The 26,831-nt window shown below is 49.7% G+C and overlaps 1 protein-coding gene across 1 annotated transcript in view; it reads left to right on the forward strand.

Moving 5' to 3' along the window:
• KIF26B (kinesin family member 26B) overlaps positions 1–26,831 on the forward strand; it is a 373,660-nt gene that overhangs the window by 321,614 nt on the left and 25,215 nt on the right. The window contains exon 10 of the mRNA XM_045860137.1: positions 1,642–1,801. Coding sequence (XP_045716093.1) covers positions 1,642–1,801 — 160 coding nt within the window. The remainder of the gene's footprint in view (positions 1–1,641; positions 1,802–26,831) is intronic.

Consider the following 26,831-nt stretch of genomic DNA (forward strand, 5'->3'; position numbering starts at 1 on the left):
CGCCGCCCGCATGCCCCTGCACATCCAGCAGGACCCAGACACCCACACCCCGCCCCTGCGCCAGCCTTCTCCGCCCACCCCTTTCCCGCCTTGTCCCAAACGACCAGCATCCGCAACGGCTTAGGGAAGCTTCCGTGTCTTCTGTCGCTTCTGTGTCTACCGTGCAGAACAGGGGAAGGGGGGCCAGCTGGAAAGGTAGGGACCCAGGGGCCTGGGTGCAGGAGGGAGCTGCTGCTGCTGGGGAGCAGTGGGACACAATCTAGGGGCCGGGCTGCGGGCTGAGGGCCACGCTGCCTGGGGAGAGAGGCCCCGGGACTAAAAGATCACCTTGCACTCCCGCCGCCTCGGGAGCTGACCGGGGTCACGTGGTGTGGGGCGGAGGGCCCCGAAGTTCTGACCCTGGCTCTCCCGCTGCCGGCGTGGGCGTGGCCGTGGGCCTGCTATTAGAAACAGACATAATGAGCTCTGTAGGAGATACGATCATCCTCACATACTGAAAGTGTATACTTTGATAAATTCCGTTATATATGCACACCCAGAAACTATCACCACAAGCAAGGTAGTGACCTGAGCCGTCACCCCAGACACTCCTTGGGACCTTTGGGACTCCCTCCAGCCCTCCCCCCCCCACCTTTTCTCACCCCACCCCCAGGCAAGCACTGAATGGCTTGCGTCCTGCACATCAGCGTGCGCTTCCCACAGTCCCACACAAATGGGGTCGAATCGCATGGTCCGCTGCCCTTGTGGGTGGTTTCTCCACTTGGCGTCGTTATGTGGAGACGCAGCCGCTCTGGTGCACGTCCCAGTAGTTCATTTCTGCGTGTTTCTGAGTGATGGTCCGTGGCCCGGGTGGGTGTTCCCCGTTTGCCTGTCCGTCACGGGCCGATGGACGTTTGTGTGGTTGCTGCTCCGGTTGGCTCCCGGAAGAAGATCTGTCTGGTCCCGGTCCCTTCCTTCGGCCCGAGGCTGAAGTGCTGGTGGGCGAGCGTCTTAACTTCTCCAGACTTCCATTTTCTCGTCTGTAACTCGAGGATGAGAGCATCCAGCTCACGGTTGGGGCATGGGAAGTGACGGGCGAGACTGACGTTCGGGCGGCCCCTGGCGCGTGGCCAGCACCCGGCAAACACTCGGGGCGTTTCCTGTCTCTGCGTCTGGCCGTACTTCATCCTGACCTTGCCCTGGGTGACCCGCCCGGTCCCCGAGCTGTAGGTCAGGGTCTGGATGACGAGCGGCCGAGGACCTGGACACTCACGGGTCCTCCAGGTTTTGACTCGAGCAGTTTCAGAACTCTGCTTCCCAAAGGACGCGCAGGCACATGCCTGGTTCTCCTTGTGTTAGGCTTGTGCCTTCTCCGGAACCTCATCCAGTTCAACCCGCAGGGGCTGTTCACTCGTTTATGGGGTGAATCAGGAGGTGTAAAAGGGCAGCAGCGTGTGCCAGGCAGAAGTTAACAGAACCGTGGTATTTGTGACTCCAGCCTGATTTTGTTGGGGTTCTCGGCTAGCTCACGAACTTCGGCCTTTTAGTTTCTCTTTTCCTTCCCCCCGCACCCAGATGTCCCAAGGAGCTACATGATGAACAGACACGTGTTTGCCAGAACCTAACCTCTCCTCTCTCCTCTGGTCTCCTCCCCCGTGGCAGTGTCCGGAGGCCGCAGCCGCCTACACCTCATTGACCTCGGCAGCTGTGTGAAAGCCCTCAGCAAGAACCGGGAAGGAGGCCCCGGGCTGTGCCTCTCGCTGTCCGCCCTGGGCAACGTCATCCTGGCCCTCGTCAACGGCAGCAAGCACATCCCCTACAAGTAAGTGACTCGCCCTTCTAAGACGCCAAGAGTGGGGTGGCAAGAGGGGATGGTGCCAGGGCTGGGCGTGGGGCCCCAGGTCCCGCCATGTCTGGGGACAGCGGTGATGCAGAGGGTCGGTCTGGACCACGTGGGCAGTGCAGTGCCAGAAACCAGTCTTCACTCTCAGCTGCGCGATACGCGATCTTCCAAATTCAAAAGCTGTGGGAATACTTGTGTCTACCTCAGACCTCAAGTGCGTTCACGTCAGAGGCAATAGGAAGTCACCTCAGGCGAGATCTCCAGTCGCAATTGCCATCAGTGGGTTATTGTACCCATTGTAGAGATGCATCTCTCTCTCAGTGAGGCGAGCAAGGGGCAGAAGGTTGGCCTACCCATCCCATAGGGCTAGGGCTGCCCGATCCAACCACGGAAACGACAGATGTCAAGTTCAGTTTAAATTTCAGATGAACAATAAAGATTGTGTGAGATGTATGGGAATTCTGTATCTTATCTAGAAATACTACTTGGGAGGCCTGGCCAGAGTGGCTTAGCTGGTTGAAGTGTTGTTCTGTATACCGAAAGTCACCAGTTCAATTCCCGGTCAGAGCACATGCCTAGGTTGCAGGTCTGGTCTCGGGTCGAGGTGTGTGCGGGAGGCCACCCATTGCTGCTTTTCTTTCACATCCATGTTTCGCTCTCCCCTGTCTCTCTAAAAATCAATGAACATGTCCTTGAATGAGAATATTTAAAAAATGTTTAAATCCTACTTAGGAGAGCTTATACAGCTCAGGGAATGACCACACGCCATCCTATCCTGTGCAAATGTTTTTGCACCATCAGGATTCTCCTCTTTCTGAACCTTCACTTCACTCCTCACACACCGAGGGCTGTAACTATGTATCTTATCAGCGCCACAGGGGTCCAAGGCTCGGAGTGACGTAATGCGTGAGAGAGTTTTTTGTAAAACCTAGAACATGGTACTAAGAATAAGCTAGTTGAGCGCGGCCTCATCTATTTAAATGCAAACAATGGCTGCCTTACAGAGTTGCTGTGAGGATTCAGCAAATATACATGGAATTGTTTTTTGTAACCTGTAAAGTCGTAAAACTATATGAGTTACTGCTGTGCAGGACAGAAAAGGTAAGTCGGGCTGTTTCTTCGACCGCGGCGGAGATTCGGGGCAGGTCCTTGCGTCCTGCTCTTCCTCCGCCCTGACTGATGATTTTACTCTCTGCTGGGGAGGACCCGGGCGGGGCTGGCGTCAGGAGCCTAGTGGCAATGATAGCCCTGGCTTTCTCAAGACTTGAAATTTGGAATCCTGGCTGGGTAAATCCAGAAGGGGTTTACCTGGGCCTTTTCTATGAGAAAAATATCCAAGCTGAAGGTTTATGAAGTTGCATCCAATATTATTTCTGCAGTTGAATTAGCTCAATTTCTAATTATAAGAAGGGAAGCAAGAAAGGAAGAAAGGAAGGAAGGAAGGGAGGAGGGAGGAGGGGAGAGGGAGGAAAAGAAAAGCCTAGATTGGTACCGTCAGGGCTGGAGACCTTAGGGGAAAAGTAAAGAATTACTGACTCTAGCTGGTTTCCCTCGCATAAAAACAGAAACACGTCTCTTAGTGTGGTAACTCCAAAGATAATGATTTGGATAAAATTCAAAGTACCACCCTATGAGGCCACAGATTGAGCATTTTACTTATTTCCCTCTCATCCTGTTTCTGTGGAGTGGCATGCTCCTATGATTTCAAAAAATAGTTACTGAACCTATGCAGTTCATACGTACACACATGAAATCACTTTTGCTTTAGATAAGTAACTTCCTTTTGGTGAGAGTCGGGGTTTATGATAAACATGTAGGGAAACATTCAGACTTGTTGTCATTACTAGCTCAAGGTCTTCCGTTACATCAAACACGGTTAGCATCAGCTGGCCATGTAAGGACCAGCAGCCACCTGCCCCTGGGAAGGGCGGGCCGAGTGTGCAACCCCCACCCGCCATTCTCTGCAGGTGTCTGTCTGGACGTAGTTCCCTTCCTCGCCTTGCGGCTCCCAGGGAGGGGTGATGAAAGTGTTTCTGTGTCTGAAGCAGGCACAGCCTTGGCGTGAACGTGGTGTCTGAGCCAGACACTGTCACAGAGCTCTCCCCAGCCATCGGGACCCTCCTGGGGATCCTGCGGGGCCGCCCGCTGCTTGGTGCCAGGAGACGCGGTGGCCTGGCCATGCACAGCCAGCTCTGTCCTCCTCAGAACGCTCGCCGGCCCGTGCCCTTGGGCCTGCCTTCCCCAGTCCTGAACGCCCACCATTGCATGTGAGCTTTGAAAGAACCAAGCTGTAATGGTGGCTTAGATTCTCAGCACAGCATGTATTCAATCCTCGGTGCCTGCAAAGCGATTCATCAGCTCAAGACTATTCCCTTTTTAGGTGCAGGAAGTCAGGAAAAAGATTTACTCAAATCACCCAGCCAGCTGGTGGTGGGCTCAAACCCACATCGCTCTCGGCAGCCTCAGAGACCTCAGTGTTTCTGAGCTGGGGCTGCCAACCCACTCCCGACCTCATCAGGCTCCATAATGTATTAGCTGTCTCTGCTCCGCACAGCACGGGGCCTGCGGCACAGCGGGGTGGCCCGATTTCTTTTATCAATTCAGGCGGCTCTGAAGCCCCATTATGTAGGCGTTTTGTTAGCATGCTAAACACCTTTCAGGGGTGGCAAACCTTGTCTTTGCTGGAAGTTCCTTAAAAGGGGGGAGTTTCCTGCCCTCGTGGCCTGTTGCTCCTGCTCACTTGCAGGAGGAGAGCTGGGAACCGCACTCCACGTTTGTCACCCACCCTCGCCCCCCACAACACACACACGCAGCACCGCTACCTCCCATCTGTCACCCTAGACAACGCCGTGCGCGGAACCTGCAGGACTTGTGTTTGCTTCCGGGAAGTTAACCGGAATGTGCACGGAGGGGATGCCGCTTCTCCTCATTTCTCTCCGTCGCTGGACCAGACTGTCTGTCCTGTGAGCAAGGCGGACGGACAGCGGGCTTGGGTTCATTAGCCGTCACAGGCGCTCCCAGGGCACACGAGGTGTGCCCCGGCTGGTCTGGACTCTGCAAATGATATTGCCTTTGTAGATGACGGGCGCAGGCGCCTAGGGGTTCCCGGGCTCAGCCACCACACCGCACAGGCTTGCTGGCCGATCCAAAGTCCCGGAATCAACCCCAGATGGCGAGACCCCTCCGAAAAGCATGCGAGGAAGCAAGGAGAGCCCCAAGGGGTCCACCCTTCTACTCTGTCCTGCACTGACAGGCTGCGCAAATGACTCTTGGTTTGGGGGGCACTTCTTGCCTAGGGAAATCAGCTGTGGTCCTGAGTGTTTTGACAGCACATTTGCAAATTTCCCTCGATCATTATAGCCGCTTTCTGTTCCTTGCCATTTCTTGGGCAGCAAAGTAATAGGAGTCTCCCCATTTGATAGACAGGAAAAATTAAGCACTCAATGGATTGAGTGCTGACCTGTGAACCGAAGGGTCACCGGTTCAATTCACAGTCAGGGCACATGCCTGGGTTTCAGGCCACATCCCCAGTAGAGGGCGTGCGAGAGGCAACCACATGTTGATGTTTCTCTCCCTCTCTTTCTCCCTCCTTCCCCTTCTATAAAAATGAGTAAAATCTTAAAAAAGGAAGGAAGGAAGGAAGGAAGAGAAAGAAAGAAAGAAAGAAAGAAAGAAAGAAAGAAAGAAAGAAAGAAAGAAAGAAAGAAAGAAAGAAAGAAAGAAAGAAAGAAAAAGAAAGAAAGAAAGAAAAATTAAGCAGAGGCATTGACATGAATTCTCATCCCAAAAGCTCGTCTTGTAGTGGTCAGTCCCCAGAGGGGCCACTACAGGGTCTGTCTGTGTGAACCTAGCTGTGGCTAAAGTGCTCTTATGTCCCAGCTGGCCCGTGGGACGACTGTCTCAGAAACTTGGACAAGTTCATCACCACCCAGGTCCCTCAAAGTCGAATTTGGTCCCTTTGAAATGCCATCCTGGGAGGGGGACGAGCCTGTGGGAACCATGCCCACAGCGCGACTTCAAGCCCGGAAACACTTACCTTCATTTATAAGTGTTACCCCATTTGGAGGATTAATTACCTTCATAGGGCAAACGATCGTACTCTGTTTCTAAACAACGGGTATTTTAAAATGTCTTGGCTTCTACTTAACAAGAGATCGTGGAAAATCGCTCTGTGACCCTTGCGTGTTGTGTCTGTGGCTCTGCCCAAGCCCGCTTGAAATGGGCTGTGCATCCCCACCCCGTGGCGGAAGTGAGGCCCGATGCCTCTTTTAAGGTTGGGTCTGGGGTTGAGACCAAGACCTGATCCTCGTTTGTTGGGGCCAGTCACCGGCTTCGTGGTGGCCCCCGTCTCTCTGTGGTGAGTTTCCTGGGAGAAGCAGGAGGAGCTGAGGCAGCCTGTTGCCAAGGGCTTTAGGCGGTGAGCAAGCAGGACTGCAGGGGCCCCTTCCAGAAGCCGCTGTCCCAAACCGGACCAGGACACCAGTCCTCGGGGTCTGGGACAGGAGCGCTTCTGCTCCTGAGGCCCTGGTGAGGAGTCGGGGACCAAGGTCATCTTGGAGAGCAGAGCAATGTAGGAGCTCAGTGGTTCATTCCAGCCGGCGAGCAGCACCAGAAACACAAACTTTAGGCCGTGACTTGTGGAGCAATGCCATTTTCTTTTAATCCTTACCAGAGAGTATATTTTATTGATTCTTAGAGAGAGAGAAGGGTAGGGGTTAGAGAGAGAGAGGGGCATCAACCAGTTGCCTCCTGTCCACGCCCCAACTGGGGATCGAACCCGCAATGTTTTGGTGTACAGGACAGTGCTCCAACCAACCGAGCTGCCAGGCCAGGGCCAGAGGCATGACAGTTTTTCAGTAGAGGTGGTTTTTAAAGAATGTTAACAACTCAGAGCATGCGTAGCCCTCGACTCTGCAGGTGGCACCCTCGGCAGCAGGTCTCGATTGCAGAAGGCCCCTGGCAGAACTTGCGTCTCTGAAGGACTGCGTCTCTTGTCCTTGCTCTGAAAGAGCGTTTCTCCCAGTAGCCATTTAGGTGCTGGGGCTGCCTCTGCTTCCTCAGCGCTGGACACCTACCCAAGGTCCGGGCAGCTAGGGAGCAGAGCTAATGGTGGGTATTAGCTGCAACATTCAGTCCCCCTGGCTCCCAGAGGAGATGAAAGGTTTGTTCCTCTGGACCTGACTGAGTATTGTTTCTGCTCAACGAGGAATCAAACAGATATTTTGCAGGGAAAATGCAAATGAATGCCAATGCCCCAGATTTACTTTCGACAACATATGATAGAGAGAAACCCCATTGTGAGAGTGTGTGTGTGTGTGTGTGTGTGTGTGTCCGTGTGCTTTGATATGAGACACACATGCACACAGGTGTATTTAGCAGCCTTTAAATGCACATTAATGTGGTATTATCTCCTGATTTACAGGGAGAACATCAATTTAGAACTATTTGCACAAACTCTGGATTCCAGTTTATAGCGTTCCCTGTTTAGAAATAAAATAACCGAAGTCTCAGGTTGCCAAGCAACCATGGCAATGATCGCTCTTAGTGTTGCTGCTTCAAAAACACTCATCTTTATACATTTTCGTGGCTGTAAGGATGCAGAGAAAGTGAGTTCAGGACATCCTCGGGACGCAGAAATCCCCGTTGTGGGAGGTGTTAGCATTCCTCCCTGCTCTTCTTCCCTCCTACCTCCACTTGCTTCACTGGCCAGCGGTATCTTCACATGGGCTTATGGAAAATCCCATAGGCTGGCATTATTTTCTTGAAAGTCGAGGTAGTAAATGAGCGACTAGTAAATGATGTTTGCCGGGTTTACTGCAGAACCACGCGGGCCGTGCCCGGGGGCGTGAGGCGCCTGGGAGCCAGCTGGGGCCACAAGCACTGGTCCCTCCGCGGCGGGCTGGACCCTTGAACACTGCACGTGCCCTTGTCGTTCTCAGGAACCAGTTTCTGCCCTTCGCTGGGCCTCACTGACGGGCAGCAGACCGTTGGGCGCCCAGCCCCCGCGCCACCTCTCAGCAGCAAGGCCACAGTGTGCTTTTTTTTTTTTTGTTTGGTCTCTAGCAGCTTGCCAGCTTGAGAACAGGGCAGAAATTCAGGAGACTACTTGTCTTCTCATTGGCTTTTCAAGAGGGTTTCTTCCTTTATTACTGTGAGTGCTCATCAAACCGTCTTCTCTCCAGATTCTGAACCAGTTGGCAAATAAGTATGAGAGTCTGATTAGGGCGTAGGAACCCCCTATCTGCCCAATCCCAGCAGAGGAGATGGGGTGCCCCCCTGTCCCTCTGAGAACGTGGGCCCCAGGACTCAGGAGTGGGCCGCGTGGGTCAGCAGAGCAATCACTTACACATAGCAGTCAGGGAGCCCGGGACCCAGGGTGAGGGGGGGGGAACGTGTGTGACCTGCAGGGAGACACAGCCCGCCAGCACTGGGCTCTCGGGGCCCAGGGTCACATTATGGGCCCCACCGGATCAGAAGGAGGAGCAGGGACGTTTTTTTTGTTCTTTCCAAAGGGGGAGAGATTCCCGATGTATCACGGGTTTGCTGGGTCAGAGGGAGAAGGAGAAAAACCGTTCCCAGCATGTACCCTGTGGGCTTTCAGCATCACTCCTGTAGTTCGCGCGGCGCGGGACTGAGCTCCGAGCAGCGGCTGTTCACGCCGAGCCCGAGATAACAGTGCGCGGTCGTCGTTCTCTTACCGGAAGCAGGAGCTGCTCCAAGTTCTTCACGGGCGTTCGACTTCATTAACGACTTAGGCACTGTTCGCTCACACTGGTGTCACAGATGGGAAACTGAGACAAGGGGGTGGGGCACTTGTCCCGGGGCGCACAGCTAGTGGGGGGACGGGGCTCTTGGCTGCCCCCTAGTGGACCCGCACTTGCTAGCAGGGTGCCGGGAAGGCTGCGGGGCTCCGTCGGTGCTTGTTGACATAACAAATGAGGCAAGACAAGGGCGCCAAGGGTCCCACACAACTTAAACACGCGTCGTTGGCTGTAAGTGGAAGCACAGGCCCAAGGGGCGGGTCCTGCTGTGGCCACACGGCCATGTCTCCAAGTCTCACCTTCTCTGGGACGACCGGATGCTGGATGCTGTGGCAGCAAAGGAAGGGGCGTGGGGAAGAGAAAGAAGGAAAAGCAATCTGCCGTTCAGGACCTCAGCCACTTAGCAGGGCCGAGTCAGGAACACAGAGTAAGAATGTTAAAATGGGAGACTTCCCTTGCTCGGCACCTGTGTGCAGGGCCCAGGCAGCGGAGGTGGGGGGCGGTAAAACAAGGCCTGGGTCCCCCCCCACCCCCCATTCACTGGCTCTCAGAGGGACCCAGCAGGCTGAGCACCACTGGCGGACGCCGTTAGCAAACCTCACTCTCTTTCACAAGTCTTTTTTTTCTTTCCTTATTTCCGTAATCTTTCTTGTGTTAGAGCCCGAAAGTCCGTGGAGACATTTCATGCTCCCCCCATAAGTAGGAAAAAGGGCAGGGTGCTATCCGCTCTCCTGGGCTGTGGGGTCCCTGGACAGCCCCCCCCACACCTTGCTGGGTGGCCTCCGGCGTGAGAAGGGGGACCATTTCCCACGCCCGACAGCTGGGCACAGCTCCTGATAAGGGGGGCTTATCGCCCGCCCCTCCCTGGGCGGGGGTTTCTCGTCGGTGCGCACAGGCATTCCTGAGCGAGCAGATCTGTGTCCCAAGAGGGCGAGGTTATCGCCCCGTCTGGGTCTGGAACTTGAGCCGAGTCCAAGACAGTCAAGGCAGGGGGGATAGGCGGGAGGTGGGAATGACGCAGGGCTGTCAGAGGCTGGGATAAGGAGCTTCCTGCAGCAGCCGGCTAACAATGGAAGCCTGGGGGATTCCACAAGTGGCAGGGAAGATAGCCCGTCTATCCGCTGGAATTTGTGACGGGCTGCCAAAGGAGTGTGTGCAGTCAGAAATCTGGGGCTTCTGACGGAGATGACCGCAACATGGCACGGAGCCGCTGAGCGGCGCTGAGACCAGGGAGACCTGGGTCCTCTTGCCATCCCGCTGCAGCCACCCCAGCTGAGTCAGGAGCAGGGGAGGGACCATGGAGACAGTGTGTGTGGTCGCCCCTTCCAAGCAGTGTGCCTCAAAGACAAACATTCGACAGTTTTACTGTATGTCTAAATGTTATGACCCAGACTGCCCTGGCACTATCTTATCTTGCGATCTGTTCCTCAATTTTCAAGGCTCGTGTCTCTTTGGGCCGAGTGGCTGATAGTTACCTTTTGTGGAAATGGAAGTCTCAGGCAGTGGACAACGAGAATGTGTGGACCTAATGCGCAGGCATTCAGTTGACGAGGATCCAGCCCCAAGGTCCGTGTCTGGGCAGAGAAGTAACAGATTCCTGGGGCGGTGAGTGACCCACCCAGGACTCCCCTCAGGGACGCTGACTTGGGGTCTGGGGGTGAGCCGAGGTGGGCGTCAGGCGCTGCTGCTCCCTCAGCTGCACGTGCACCCCATGGGCTAGCTCTCAATTCAGGTGTTTCAGGACATGAATTTTTCACATAATTTGACCTTGAACTACAAGCCAGCTCCTCCCGGTGCTCAGTCAGGCACAGGGATGGGTTCCAACACTGAGATAAAACTTGCCTGTGTTAGATTTGGTGACAGGAGGGCTTTCCTCCAGAGAGATTTTCAGGGCTCACCTTGATGATATAAATTTCACCTTACGCGTCAGGTCCCCAGCGATGCATAAACTTTAACTCCAATATTCATCGGGCTCCTTGCGGTTCTCTGATCAGCCCTCGGACCTGGCTGCAGAGTTCGAGCAACTGGTTTGGGTTCATGTCTGATGGAGGACACCAAACACACACAGGGAATAATTTGAGAAACGCGCAACAGAACGTCTCTAAGTTCTTTCCTCCATTTCATTACTCATGCACGCATTCATTCAAAAATATTGATTGGGCCCCTATGACAGGCTCCAGACACTGGGGAGAAAGCACGGAGTAACAGACATCTGCACTCCTGGAGTGTGTACGGTCTAGTGGGGAGACGGGCGTGATGCCGGAGAACACGGCAGCACCAGTGCTTAACCACCCCATGGAAGGAAGGGCTCCAGGAAGGTGGATGGAGCCAGAAGGACTGTAGTAATGGCCGGTGGGGCAGAAGTGGTGATTCCGAGGCCCCCTCCTCATCTGCGCCCACTCTTCGTCCACGCTCACTTTTCCGTGTCTTCCAAAGGTTCCCGTAGTCCATCCCTCAACTGCCTGAGCCACTCCCGCTGTTCTGTTCTTTGCTAGAATCATGCAGATACCGCCTGACGCAAATCACGATTAGCTACGGGGCAAAATGCAAGCCTCCCGGTCTGTCACTAATTGTTATCTTTAAGGATAACTAATCATCATATCACAAGTCCTGCTACTGCCTAAAGAGAACAGCCGAATGGGGGGGGAGGGCTCTGGGTGAGGTCAGAGTCAGTGCTCAGGGCGCCCAAGATGCCCTCGGGCACTCACAGGGTTACGGGATTACTCAAGAATAGCTTACTTTAGACACAATTATGCGTTTGAAGGGACGGAGCATACAAATGAGTCGGGGCTTAATTCATTTAAAAACTGTCTGGAACGTTAATAGAGCTTCCGTCAGAGGACCCGGCCATAAATTCTCACCTGTTTCACAACCGGTTTGGGCTCCGTTGAGCATTAATAGATTTCTTTTTGTCCATGCAAATGAGGTGATAATTCATTTCATGTGTAATTGAACAATTTTCAAATTGGTATATTCACGCAGCAGTTAAGTTGTGCCAAATTGTCTAATGTACCTACTAATTCTTCAAAGCAGAGCTGAATTTTACTTTGATGTAACAGAGACCCGAAGACACAGGGGTGGTTAGCGTGCATGTGTCACCAGTGTGCAGAACAGTGGGCAAGAAGGGACTTTACCACACACAGTCACTCCTGTGGGGCAGCAACCCCAACCAGGGCTGTTCATTTTTGTTCGTCCTTATGGCTCCTTCTTATCCTACTGGTGAAATCAGCCCACATTTTAGTGCGCTTCTCGGTTTGAGTGAAAGGAGGGGGTGTGGCAGGCTCCGGTCAGAAGCCTCCGTGTCCTGGCTTTGTGCCCCGACGTGACAGTTTTCCCGAGCCGTGGATATCCTTGTCCTTACGGTACCGGGTCCGTTCTGTCCTTCGAAGCTATCTCCCAGGCTCAGGCCGCCCAGGGACTCTGCCGTCCCTCAGCACGAAGCCCACGCTGAGGCCTCCCTGCCACTGTCGTTGGTAGTGAGAGCACTTTTATGTGGTTTTCCCAACGAAGTTCACTACACTCTCCCTCCCCTGAGGGAAAGTGCCATGGCCCCTTCTCTTTTTATGTGTGTGTTTGTTTTTGAGGTTTCTCTGGGGTGAAGCCCGAGAAGATTTTAGGCCCACGTGCTCCCCAGGGCCGCCCCAATGCCCTTTTAAAATGCCAGCCTGCTGCCACCCCTTCCGGGGCATGTCGTTGGCTACAGGACAGAGTCCAAACCCTTGCACGGCCCATGGAGCTCTTCAGAACTTGGGCCAGACCCAACTCTGTCCAGTCTCCTGACCCCCCCATCGCCCTCTCACACCCTCACGCCTTGAACAGGACGTGACCTGTTCTGATTACCGTGGTCTCGTCCATTTGTTCGGTCCCTGCAGTGAGTAGTTACCAAGAACATGCTCGCTTCCGGTCCTCCCTGGATTTCCTCCACGTAGTGAGTTTCTGCCTGTTTCTCTTGTGTGTTTTCCTTATGAAATGTGCCACATATGCAGCTGTAGAAACACATCTACCCAGCCCGTAGGGAACCAATCGAATACCGGGGTGCCGTCACCCAGCTGAGGAGCGAGCACATTCCGATGCCTTTGCGGGCCCCTGAGTGCTCCTGTGACTTCGGAGCCCTCCGGCCCAGCCCAGCGCGGGCCATGCGCTGCCTCCGTGTTCACAGTCCCCTTGCTCCCTCGTAGTTTTGCCACCTGAATTTGTGTGCCTAAAACATATTGTTTAGTCTTGCGTTTGGGCCTTTACGTGAATGAAATCCCACTCTCTTCCCGGCCCTTCTGTAACTTGCTTTTTTAAATCAGTATTTCATTTTTGACATCCATATTGATGTACGTAGCTACAGTTGATTAATTTTCATTGATGTATGATTTTCCATTGTAGGAAGATATCGCAGAGTATTTGTTCTTCTGTTGATTGACTTATTAGAGATTTTAAAAAATTGTTGAATTTTGTCCGGCCCATTTCTGCATCTAATGAGATGATCATGTGGTCTTCCTGCTTTAATCCTGTGATATAGCAAATTACATTAATCTAATTTCTAATATTATAAGTCCTTGCCTTCTTTCCTGCTTATTCTTTGACTTATTTCAGATTTATCTCCTCTTTGAAGCCTTCTCTGATACCCTTTCTTCCCTCCTAATTTTTTGCTCAAGGAAAGTTATTTCCTTGTTCTAACCCCCCATGTCATTCTCTAGGTTTTCCGTTGTAGGCACTGATGTTATATTTTGATTATTTGTTTATGTACTTTCTCTCCTATTAATAAGAGCTCATCTGGACAATGATAGAGTCTTTTTCTTCAGGTTCCTTACTCTGTTGGCACTAATTTGAGTTAAGTCAACCTATTCCAAACCCTACTTCCTCTGGAGCAAATATGACTCAGACATCTGCCTTTAACATTTTGGTGGCCTGCCTCATACCTAGAGGCCACCTTTGGGCCATGAGACTTTGTTTGTAACCATCAGAGCCCCATTCTCAACTAGTACAAAGGGTGCCTTTTATGGTAGAGAAGATGCAGGCGTTCTGGGTGTCCGGGGACCCTAGGGAGTGGGACACACTGTGGGGTCTCGGCTTTGCGCAGGAAAGAATTCAGGCGTGAGCCAGCACAGAGTTTAAAGTGGAAGTGAGTTTATGTGGGAAGCAGAGAGAAGGCTACTCCGCAGGCAGAGCAGCGCACCCCCCCCCCCCCCCCGCCACCTTTAGCAGAATTGGCTTCCTGAATTGAGGTTTGTTTAATGGGGAGGGTAGGACACTCAGCAGGGGGAGGGATATTCAGAATCTTTCTGGGAAAGGGGTGGAGATTTCTCAGAAGAGCATCAACAGCCATCCTGTGTCCTTATATGGGCTTTTCCATTTCCAGTCATGGGGGGCGGCACTGTTTCACATGCTAATGTATTATAGTGAACACATAATGAGGCTAGGGGTCATCATAAGATGAAATTAGTCGCCATGTTGGACCAAGCTGGTCTCGGATGGTTTTAAGCCATACATTTGTTAGTGGGGGTGAGGGTGGTCTGTCTTCTTTGTTGACAGCCCTGGAGCATTTATTGTGGCCCTTTTGCCACGTGCCCCATCTCTAGGTGAGCTGTTTAGGATGTGGCCAGGCACTGAAGTGAGAGCCCTACCTCCTGAATCAAATATGCAGTGAAAATACATTCACTCTGCCAGGTTATTTTGACAATGTATCAAGCATCTGTGATGTATAAATTACACAAATTAGAGTGCAAGGCACGACATAGTAAGTCATCTGTGAATATGTTTTTTAAGGCAATAATAAATAACACTAAAAACAAGATACAGTATAGATTCTTATTTACTACCACAACGCTCCAAATAGCTAGAATCAGGTAGAAACATATGTGTCCTGAAGTTCGTGTAAGACGTTTAGTTCCTCAAATTACCACTCTACGATAGCCATTCACCACATGGGCTGGAGAGGATCTCAGTGTGAGGGAATTCCCAGCGTGCACTAGAACTCGAAGGAAAGGCTGTTGTTCTGAAGAACGTCCCCAGATTTGGGAATGGCAGCTCATCTTTTGACAGTGCCATAAATTTGGAGCTACTCCTGGAAGACCACGCACTGTGGTTCCAAGGGGGACACTTGGGCTGGGGACGGGTGGGGCTTCTCCAGCTCTCGTGGTTAGCTGTTTGCAGTGAGACTGCAGTCTCTCTTGCTAAATAAAGCCCAGGGAGAAGGCCCACAGGCTCTTTTCACTTCTGGTTAACCTAGCCTCCATCCACTCTACGGAAATGGACCAGTCCCCAGCCCAGAGCCCTCCCCACCACGGCCTCCCAGCCTCCCAGATGATTAAATTCTGAAAGAGGAAATCTCCCTGCTCGATTTCATGCTGGGGATAATGAAAACCATCTGGGCCCCTGCTGGACACTTTCCTCTGGAGAAGGAGAATAGCCACCTTTAAAAATCATACGATCTGACCTTTCAAAGAGCCAAGAGGTCTTTTCCTCACCGAAGCCATTCATCTGAGCCTGTAATTTGTAAACGAAAAGAACCAGGTGATTATTCCTCTAAAAGCCTTGTGGATGGAGTCCGAATCCCCCTTTGGCACGAAGTCCTCTGTTCAAGGACCCATTTCGGGACCCATCTCACGAGGTCTTGGAACTGGAAAGAGGAGAAAGCAACCCCTTTTTGGGTACGGATGGTCCCCGATTTACACTGGGTTGATTTACAATTTTTCAACTTAATTGATGTGAAAATAATGTGCATTCATTCAGTAGAAACTGTACTTCCAATTTTGTATTTTGATCTCTTCCCGGACCAGCAATACGTGGTGCAATACTCTCTCGCCGGGCTGGGCAGTAGTATCAGCACCAGAAATCAGCCAGAGGAGGTTGACTCAGATTTCCGTAGGTAGTCACAGCAGCCTGGGGCATGCAGAAGCAGGGCACAGAAATCTCTGTGGTCGCCCTGGACTTAACCATTGCTAGTGGAGCTGCTAAGGGACAAAATTATATCAGGCCAAGTTTACCGCCTTTCCACTCATTGCCGGCGTCTCTTCCAACGAGGGACCCCTTACCCCCTCTGTGGGCACCCTGTGCTTTTGTGCTGCTGAGGAACACCCCGTGCCTGCCTCTGTCCACCCCTCCACCTGGTTGGACCACTGTTGGGACCCCCGTACCGTGGATCTCATTTACCTCTGGCCTCCGTCAAAACGGACCTGTCCTGTGGGTGATCTTCTCACGTCCTGCGGTGTAGTAAGGTAATGTGCTCTCTTAGGTCAAGTTAAAATGGTAATACCTAATAATATTCGAGCAATATGTGCGAGTTCTCCCTCTTCCCAACCGTGTCAATACTTGTACTGTCTGATTTTTAAAACATTTGGCCACCAGCTGGCTATTTAATGGACAGTATGTCATCGTAATTGTCATTCACATCTCCCTAATTGCTAGGAAGGCTGAGTATCTTGCACATTTGTTACTTATTGTCTCTTGTTCGTATCTTCTGCCTGCTTTCTATAGCATTGCCTCTCTTTTTGTTAGTCAAGTCACAGAAATTCTTTATAAACTCTCTTTCTACTATCCTATAAATATTGTCCCCGGCACCATTTATTGGGTTTCCCCAGGGATCTGCGATGCTCCTTTGGTCATAAAACTTGTGTCCAAATATGTACAGGTCTGTCTCTGGTCTCTGCCCCCGGGCCGATACCAGACAGCCTTCATATTGTTGATTTTCCTGACAGTGCGTTTGTTTTCCGTCGTACTCACTGCTGCTCTTCACCCTTCCTTCTGCTGTCTTTGGTGTACTTTGCTGTGCCTCATCTCCCAACTTACGATGGCTTAACTTAACAGTTTCACGCTTTCTTGTCCTATCACATAAGCACTTCACTCTATACACGGGTTGGCAAAAGCAGGTTTATAGTTGTGAGTATGTGAAACTCGGAGTTTATTCTTGTATTATTATTACTGTATGATTTATTTGTATTACAACTGTAAACCTACTTTTGCCCACCCCCGCCTATTATCCACCGCTCAGGCTTTGATGATGATGATTATTTCACTCTCATTGGTTTAAAAGATTTCCTGTTTTTCATTATAACTACTTTTTTGATCCATGGGTTATGTAGAAATATTTACTAATTCCTAGAGTTACGTGCTTCCTTTTGAGGCTTGATTTTAAGCTTTGCTAGGTCGGGTGTAGAACATCTAGGGCTAATTTGGCCCTGCCATTGGGGAGGGGCTATCATCATCATCATCATCATCATCATCATCATCATCATCATTCCTTCCTGAGGACTCTGTCCAATCTCACATGTATCATCAGGTCTTTCCACTCTGTCTGCTTAAGCACAAATTATCCCTAGTCCCATGGATGCATCTTCTCTCTCTCTCTCTCTCTCTCTCTCTCTCTCTCTCTCTCTCGCTGTCCCCCCTCCTTCCCTCCCTCCCTCCAGTTCTCTCCTTTCTTCCTGTCTGCTTTGCACGCTGCAACTTTTACCCACCTCAGCGAGGGGGTTGTCTGTCCCTGCCTGGCCCTGCTCTCAGCTCTGTGGCCTGTGAACCCCCTGCAGGCGGCGAGCTGGGTGACAGCAAGGCTCACTGGGTTCGTGACCTTTCTCTCAAGGGTTACTTTTCTCTGCTGCTGCTGCTGCTGCTGCGTCCGAAACCCAGTTCTGTTTGGTTTTCGAGTTATTTGAGTCTGGAAAGTAAATCTAGTTTCTGTGTTTCCAACATGGTCATTTCTGATCTTTTTTTTTCTTTAAACATCTTCATTTACTTAATCGTGTTCATCAACGTTTCGCTGTTTATTTGTAATCTGTGTTCGAACGGCTCATTCTCCTACCTGTTATTTCTGCTGGGTCTTTCCCCTGGTGCCTCGTTTCCTTGCGTGTTTATTTTTCCTTGGGGGTATTCATTTTCCTTGGAATTTTACTTGTGAGGCTTCTTTGAGACCTGGAGTAAACAGGGTCTATTTTAGCCTTTGTATGTACTTCTGCTTGCCGCCTGGGATCACTACCAGTTGACGCTACTCTGCGTTACCCTCTCAGCTTGACATATTTTAGACCACCCACACACTGAGAATTAAAGCTACAAAACTGCCTTCATCCCGCCTGTGGTTCTAAATTCTCGCGATCATTTCTTTTTCGCTCAGGGCCGAATTCCCAGACAGCTATGTCTTGTAGATGTGAAGGGGCAGCTGTAGAGGGGAACTTTTCTATTAAAATTCTTATGCTGGGCGGGCTTTGGGCTTTGTCTACTGTTTTCCACACACGTTAAGGTTATATAAAATTAAAATTAAGCTGAATATTACCTGGTTTGGCAAATGTCTTCAGGGTGAAAGCAAGCTTTAGTGTTCTGCTTGCTTCTCTTGAATTCCGAATTCACTTATTCTTTGGCTAGAGAATTCCTTACTCTTTTACAGGCTCAGCAATGCATTGAATAAGATTTGTGAGACTGTATTATTCACAGTGTTTAATTGTACTTGATACTGTAAGGTCTTTTAGGTAACTGGACTACTATATTGCTTTTTGCTGCTTTTCTGTATTTTTCTATGACACATCTCTCCCTATTCTAAATGACAACTAAAGGAATCATGTAATTTACTATCCAAACCTGGATATTTTTGAGAGTGAAAAGGGGTACTTAATTAATATGATTTATTTCCTGAGAGATTTTCTGACAAATCTATGCTAGTGGACCTATAAAATAGTTCTATTTGAAAATTACCTTCAAAAATAAAACAATTTCTTACCAAAAATCCATGTGCATTCAAGTAAAAAAAAATAAAAATTTAAAAATTTTTTTTCAAGCCCTGGCTGGCATAGCTCAGTGGATTGAGCGCGGGCTGTGAACCAAAGTGTCGCAGGTTCGATTCCCAGCCAGGGTACATGCCTGGGTTGCAAGCCATGACCCCCAGCAACCGCCCACTGATGTTTCTCTCTCTCTCTCTTAGTCCCTCCCTTCCCTCTCTAAAAATAATAAATAAAATCTTTAAAATCCCAAGTTAAGAACACCTCTAAATTAAAAAAATTTTCAGAACGTTAAAACAAAATAAGTAGCATAATTATTCTTGAGACACCTTTGTGTATTTTGTTTTCACCACACCCATACCTAGTATCATACCAATGGTCTTTTTCTTAAGACGATTTTCTTCTAGTGCTATCTTTAGAGCCACAGAAATGTCTTCGGTATTTATCTAACTGCCTACCTATATATTTATGTGTATGTACGTACATGTGTGTTAACATATAATTTTTTTTGTTTCTCTTGATAGAATCATAGTGTGGTTGAAAATAATTAAGAATTTCTGTGCCCCACAACCAACTAAAGTTCATTTCAGTGGAATCAGTTTCTCAATTCAGTAAGAATGTTATGTGTTCAAGTTTCGAAAGAGCTTCCCCCAATTCCATGAGCCACCATTGTAGAACTTCAGAGTTTAATCTTTATACTGTTTGTTTTTTGCTCTCTAATGCTCGTGGCCTCCTTGCTTTTGCACAGATGCATTTTAGAGTTCTTCTCTCCGTTTGCAAGTTTTGTTTTATTAAATAATTGCTATTCATTATAAGCTGAGGTTTTGGGGTTTCGTTTGTTCAACCCTTTATTATGGGTTTACAACCTATTTTGAACGAGGTGCAATCAAAATTTAGTCTCCAAAACGCCAGTCCTTTTTTTGTAGGACGCTTAGACAGGTTTGTAAAATGTGTTTTAAAGTTAAAACTGTCTTTTTGTTTTGTTGACGGTTTTCTTTGCTGTGAAAAAAAAAAAACCTAAAAAAAAAGTTCGAAACTGCCTAATGTCAGTTTCTTCATTTCCTGTCATTTAAACTAGTTCTTTCAAGTCTCAGACATTTCTCAGATCCGCTGATGACAGGCAGCGAAGAGAGAACCGCTCACTCTCCCAGCGAAATCATTTTTATTCAACATAAGTTTCATCACAAAATTTTTGTGGTTCACTTATAACTCTACATATGTAAATTTTGCAGATTTTGACGACAGCTTGCATTTCTCTGGGTAGAGACAGTGCTGGGTTTCAGCACAGTCAGGAGCTGTGTGTGCGGTAACCAAGTCCAAGTGCGTTTTCAGCACAAGTTTCTCCATTTCCTGGGAACATTCTGTCTTAAAGTATGAACTCTTGCTCACGGTATATAGTGCTCATGTAACTAGATGAGGCCATGGAAAAAGAAAGTGAAGGTTTGTCTGTGTCTCCCCATCTTACTTTTTTTACATCTTAATAATAATAATACATTGTTTTAAAAAATGAAAAATTCAGGACGAAATGCATCCGACCGGATGCAGTATAAGCGGCATCAGCAGACTTCTGGGGCCGGACAAGACCCCACGGTCAGCCCAGTTAAGAGCCCTGCAGGGCAGGGGTCCTGTCTCATTTGTGTTTGTGATTCCAGGGCTCCCAGAGGGCCCAGCTCCACCCCGGGTTCTCAGCGCCTGCATGTTGGGGGAGCCCCCCACAAATCACGTATCTCTTAGGGCAAAGGAAGGAGGACGGGCACTTTCAGGCTTTGCCACAAGACCCTCCCAAATCCCGCCCTGTAGGGAGCTGTTTCCTCTGCTTAGACTTCACTCGTGCCTTTGGGAACGTCTTCTCTACATGCCAAAGGCCTTGAGCTTCACTCTGCAAACTGCTTTATCAGCCCCGTTGAACCCAGCACCCTGCTGGAGGCAAATGTTTTTGCACGCAAGACCGTGGGATCTGTGAGTGTCGGTTGAAGAGGAGCCCTGCATCGTCCCACGGACGTGGTTCACGGACAAACTCGACCTGGCCCGAGTGCTGACTCAAATCGAGGGCACACTGGTGGACATTCCCACAGAGGCGCCTGATAGTGGCCGTGGCGTAAACGTCTCTGTGGGCTGTGACATGCGAGTCGGCCGTGGCTTGGCCTCCAGACCGCTTCCGGAGGCTGCCGGCCATCATGTAGGGGCCGCTGGGCCTGGCAGCTGGCACTCTTTCGGCCCCAGGCAGTGGCGTCTGCCTCGGTGGTGAATTCCAACAATGGCCTCCATGAGGAAGAAGAAAAGGTCATGTTTTAGACGTTACAGAGTGAGGAAGCTGGGAAAGATTTCTTTTCATGGCGTGGTGCCCATTGGGTGCTTATCTCAGTGTTTACGGAAAGGCGGCTCGATGCTGGACACTGTTAGGTCCCTGATGTGTAGAAAGAAAAAGAACTGGTCTCTGCTCACATGATTCAGTTCTCAGAGATGCAGGCGCCATGAGTGGTGCTTGCACCATCTCTCCAACCTGGCCATTTTCAACCATGTTTATCTCATGGCATACATACACTAATCACTAAAATTCTGCAGCATACCAAAAAATACGTTTTTTGCTGGTCTGACAAAAATTTGGTATAATATTGATTCATGCACATGGAATGGCTATTGTTGTGTTGGCTGTTGACATTTTTAATTTGACGGTGTAAGGGAAAAGAGGTCAGTGCCCCTGACTAAATAGTCAGGGATTGCAGGTTTTAAAACCTCTTGTGGTGCACCGCTTGGAAATCACTGGTCTAACCCATTGAGAGCCTTTGACAGTCCTTTGGAAAAGCACTGAGATGTTTTGAAACTTGAAAGAGGGAGGAGAGGAGAATGAAAGAAGCTGCATAAGGAAGATATAATTAATTCCTAATTTGTAAGCCTCTTTTCACTGGCAGGAGTTTGAGAAATTGCCCAGTTGAGAACCTTGCAGGGGTAACAGTGATGAGACTCTGAACTCAAACCACATTTATCCCATGTAAGAAATGACTTTGAAGCCCTGGCTGGCGTAGCCCAGTGGATTGAGCGCGGGCTGTGAACCAAAGTGTCCCAGGTTCGATTCCCAGTCAGGACACATGCCTGAGTTGCAGGCCATGACCTCCATCAACCGCCCACTGATGTTTCTCTCTCTCTCTCTTTCTCCCTCTCTTCCCTCTCTAAAAATAAATAAATAAAATCTTAAAAAAAAAAGAAATGACTTTGAAATTGGCCCTGGCTGGTGTGTCTCAGTGGATTGAGTGCTGGCCTGTGAACCAAAGGGTTGCTGGTTTGATTCCCAGTCAGGGCACATGCCTGGGTTGCAGGCCAGGTCCCCAGTAGGGGGCATACGAGAGACAACCACACATTGATGTTTCTCTCCCTCTCTTTCCTCCTCCCTTCCTCTCTCTCTGTAAATATAAATAAATAAAAAATCTTAAAAAAAAATAAATACATTAAAAAGAAATATATTCTTTGAAATTGAACATATCAACTTAAAAGATGCAAAAATTGTGCCACAATTCTTTTTATCAAACAAAATAAATATCATGGGAAAACTTAAGTTTTCCTTAGTTCTTTTAAAGACATGCAGGATTCCTTCCTGTCGAATTTTGTTGAAATCTCACGGACTCTCTCCTAAGTTATTAGATGAATGAACTGTGGCCTCTGTGTAGCATCTTTCCTCAGACTTACACCAGGAATGGAAACCATTCTCAAACTTAATTTCTTTTTAATTCCTCCTAATTACTAAACACTGGCCTTTGTGCCAAAAGCCAATGCAATTGGCACGTTTTTTGAAGACGGTGAGGTCACGGTGGTGCAAACCACATGTGATAACCAGAAGGCACTCTCCCGGAGTCGACCTCATTACCCTCCTCAAAGTTGATTGCACCCGATTTCAAAGGCAGTTGATCCCCGGGCAGCCCATGGCGCAATAGCCTTTTAAGTCCTCCCCAGCGGGGGCTGGGCTAGTGGTCTGCGAGTAACAAGAACCACATGGGACAAGTATTTTTCAGCGCAGAATAGCTTAGGCAATCTTCACTCACTCTCCTCGACAAGCTTGACACAGGAAGAGCAAATACGGGAAGGCCTTTGAACCACAGATGCTCAAAATGTGAGTTTAAAACTTGAAACGGATAATGGTAACCCAAAATGAAACGGCAGATTTGGGCATCAAAGACCACTGTCAAGAGAGTGAGATAACGACCTGCAGGATGTGAGATAATGTTTGCAAATCGTATGTTTAATATAGGATTCGCATCCAGAGCACATAAAGAATTCCTCCAATTCAACGCCAACCAGAAAATTCAATTCAATTAAAAAATGGACAGCGGACGTGGACAGACATTTCCCCAGTGAAGACGTACAAAATGGCCGGTGAGCACGAGGGAAGGTCACGCCGGCGTCCGTCACTAGAGACGCACAAACAGAGCCACAGCGAGACGCCGTCACACGTTCATGAGGAAGGCCATTATCAAAAACTCAGAAAATAAGTGTTGGCAAGGAGGTGGGGAGGTGGGAACCCTTGTGCACTCACGGCTGGTGAGAATATAAAATGCTCCGGCTGCTGTGCCAAACTGTGTGATGATAGTTCCTCAAAAAGTTGACCTTAGAAGTATCATACTAGCCAGCTGTTCCTCTCCTGGTCTGTCTGGGAATAGCCCGGCCATTGTTAATATCACAAGAACTGTTTGAGCGACATCGATGTGACCTGGCAGCCAAGGGGAGTGGACTGAAATGCACATGCGTGAACAATGATGACTTCACTGTACCAGTCCGTGGGGGTGATAGACACTGAGTATGTGTACTGTGTGGCTGTTGTATTCAAAATAACCAAGCGAGTAGAGCAATGAATCTACATCAGATTTTGAGAGAAGCTTGAACATTTCTCCATGGAAACTATTGGGATGATTCAGAAGCCTGCAGCTAGGGGCAACTGGTGACGGGCAGCTTCATCACAACAATGCACCTGCTCATGTGTCACGTCTCGGGAACAGTTTTTTGGCGAAACATCAAATCACCCAGGTGACTCAGCCCCCCTGCAGCCCAGATTTGGTGCCCAGTGACTGCTGGCTTTTCCCAAAACTAAAATCACCTTTGAAAGGGGAGAGATTTCAGACCATCGATAAGGTTCAGGAAAATATGACAGAACAGCTGGTGACAATTGGGCGAACTGTGGGAGGTCCCAAGCTGCCTACTTTGAAGGGGACTGAGGAGTCATTGTCCTGTGTACAGTGTTTCTTGTATCTTGTATCTTCTTCAGTGAATGTCTCTATTGTTCATAGTATGTGGCTGGATCCCTTCTGGACAGCCCTCGAATACCCAAAGGGGTGGAAGGTAGCAGTTGGAACAGGTATTTGCACACCTGTGTTCACGGCAGTGGTCTTCATCCCAGTGAACAGAGGGAAACAAAGCGAGGGCCCATCAGCAGATGAATGGAAAACAAAAGGTGGAACCATACGCCGAAAAGTGGTTAAAATAGTAAATTTATGTTATGCAATAAAAGAAGAAGTGGCAAGGCCAGTAATTTCCAAAGACATGAGTTCCTAGGAGTCACTAGTACTGTGAGGTTTTTCCTACTTTTTTCTGAATAATTAGTGGGTTCGTGGATTGAGCTGGACATGGAAGAACTTCCACAGACAGACCTCGAAGTACAGGGCGTCCCGTGCTGAAAACCTGGCGGGAACGCAGATGCGGGAGTGGCCCAAGGCCCCCCTTGTTCCAGGAGTCCTGAGTGGAGAGTCACCCGTGCAGGGAGCGACCTTAGGGTGTTCCGTGGCTTCCTCCTCGCCGGGCTGCCCCCTAGCCACAGTCACGCGGGCCTGCAGACCATCTGGAGAGGACGCCCCTGCGGACGCCCATCTCGGTGAATAATGGACTTGGGGGCAACTTCAGTATTGAAGCACCTTCAGTATCCCCAGCTGGGTGACGACCTGTTCCGCTGGTCTTGCCTAGTCAGCCAGCCTGTGTCTTCCCTCTCCGAGGGCGGTCCCACACCACGAGGGGTGCCCACGACAGGCAGCCTGACAGCACAGAGAGAGGTCGGACCTCCCTGCCTTTGTGTGTCCAGGATGGGACACGGTCAAGCGAATGCAAACGAATGGACCGCTGGGGGCTCTCATATTTGCGTTTTCTCTGTTTATTTTATTTCAATAGAGAGAAAGCACGGAATTGGCTAAATTGAACTCTGGAGACTGGAAGTAGTCCTGATTGTAATCCGGTGCAATCATCAAGCCTAGACCTTTTGTCTAACGCTATTTAACCTCTCCTTAGCCTTTCTTGGTATGTGGTGCAGGGCGACTCAGCCAGGGCGTCCAGAGCTGGGACGTGAAAGCCCCATGACTCACCCAGTACCCACGTTGCTCTGTCACCTAGGGTTTTGCTTAGAGAGTAGGTGATAAAAGTACCTGAGACCATTTCAGGTGTTTCTCTGCCTTCTTTTTTTTTTTTTTTTTTTAAACACATTCCTTTGGAAAGAACCTGATGTATGCTCGCAGATTTTCAAAGCCCAGATTCGGCACGGTTCTAATGTTGAGCCCAAAGGGTGACCACAGCCCGAGCTACAGAAAGAGGCACCGTCAAACTGCCACATCAAACGTGAGCTTCATGGATGCTCCTCTTTGACCTGAAACAAACATTAACTCATGGAAAAGCACAGGAGTGTTCTGAAGGTGGACGTTTACCACCGAGATGACTGACACAGGAGGGTGGGGGTCGGTGTGGCAAAGGCCGCGGGAAAGATCTGAGAGAAGGCGCTGGGCAAGACTAGGATTATACTCTATCAAGAATTCCATGTATAATCTTCGTGCTCTTTCGTTCGGAGCATTCTTTAAAAATTCATGCAAAAGGACAGGAGTGAGCAGAAATCAGGGGAGAGGCTCTGGTTACCATGGCAACGTGACTCTTGGCTTCCTCTGCATTCCCCGTGGGCGCCAGACTCCCTTTCGGGTTATGCGGGGATCTCTGACACTGGGATTGAAACAGGCTCTTAAACCTGAGGGTGATTTAAAGTTGAAGAGCAGCCAAGTTTCTAAACGGCACCATGAGCTCATCTTCACTTGAAAGGCACGTAATGGTGACAATGCAACAGAACGGAGATGTTCCCTTGCCCCTCCCCCAGCAAAGCTGCCATCAGCCTCTGCACAGTCCCTAAAAAGTGACAGGGATAGAGGGGCGGACGTCGCAAAGCATGGATGGTTAGTGATCATGGTGGGGGCCAGAGAAATGTTGAAGAGTGAGTGAAATTTCAGATGCTGTGAGAAGCGACAGAGTAGTATCTGCATTCTAAATTGCATAGCACTGTACACGTGACTAGTGCTCCTCACCTGGCCCTGCAGGTGGGTTAAGGAACGAGCGCACCTCTATTGCAGACCAGCCTGCACGTCCAGGGAGTGCAGGGGGTCTGTTGTTAAATCACCAAGCGCCCCTCCTAGCATCTCAGACTCCACGAGCGTGCAGTGTTTAACAGTCTGTTAATTCAGGGGAAACCTATGGACCTATCATTTTCTATTTATTTGAAATATCTACTAACTTGCTTCCTAATTTATTGGGGGGTTTTTTGTTTTGTTTCGTTTTCATCAAAGTGGTGACATTCTTAGCTCCTGATTATGCTAAACTAATTATGTAAAAATAAATGTAGGATCTTTTCTTAGAATGAACAAGTTCCAAACTTTTTCAAAGTTACTACAAAGAAAGGTCAAAATAAACATCAAAACGGCCAGCTCTTGCCATCAAGGTTCTTAGGATCTTGTGGAAAGAGCTACCTCAAATCAGCCAAACTGTAAGATTTGAGGGCGCAGCGCCCAGACTGCCAAGTCTCCCCACGATTTCTGATGGCCACTACAAGGAGTTAGGGTTCAACTGCAGAGGCAGGGGGAGGAGTCCACACAAGACCACGCCCACTTCTGATACCACCTGCAGGTCGGGAGGGGTCCTGAAACCCACCTCAGGTTTGTTAACTCACCAGTAGGGACCATGGACTCACTGAACGCACGCACCACCGTTATTCATGACAGACTGAGGACAGAGACTAGCATCAGCCAACGGAAGGGAAGCAAAGGGCAGGGTTTAGGAGGATGTCCCGCGCAAAGCTTCCACGGTCCACTCCTGTGGAGTCAGACTGTGCCACCCTGCCGGCGCCGATTTGGGGCAATGCACACCGTGCATTGCTGCGGGAAGCTCACCTGGGCTTCGTCGGGCAGAGTGTTTACTGGCACTTCCCTGTGTATTGATTTATTGATTCCCCACTGGATATTGGTCTCCAGGTTGATGGATACTCATGACCCAAAGCCCCTGGCCTAAATCACGTCATTGATCTTTCTGGCGTGGCCAGCTCCACCCTACGACTATCGGGTATGTCCCTAAGGCCTGGTGTGGCCAGTCCCTCCCCTACGCAAAGACACTCCTAACTGGTGTGGTACCGGTTACCTCCCGAAGGCTGAGGTCAAAGGCCAGGCTGCCCTTTGGGCAAGGCCGTATTCGTTACTGCACAAGAGCTGAACCGAGTCTGAGCAGAGAGGGAGAGTTCCTTGTGTAGCAGGAAGATGGGTGCTTAGTGTGAGC

Source organism: Phyllostomus hastatus, unplaced genomic scaffold (assembly GCF_019186645.2).
Source record: "Phyllostomus hastatus isolate PE091 unplaced genomic scaffold, TTU_PhHast_1.1 phas_contig_148, whole genome shotgun sequence".
Classification (NCBI taxonomy): domain Eukaryota; kingdom Metazoa; phylum Chordata; class Mammalia; order Chiroptera; family Phyllostomidae; genus Phyllostomus; species Phyllostomus hastatus.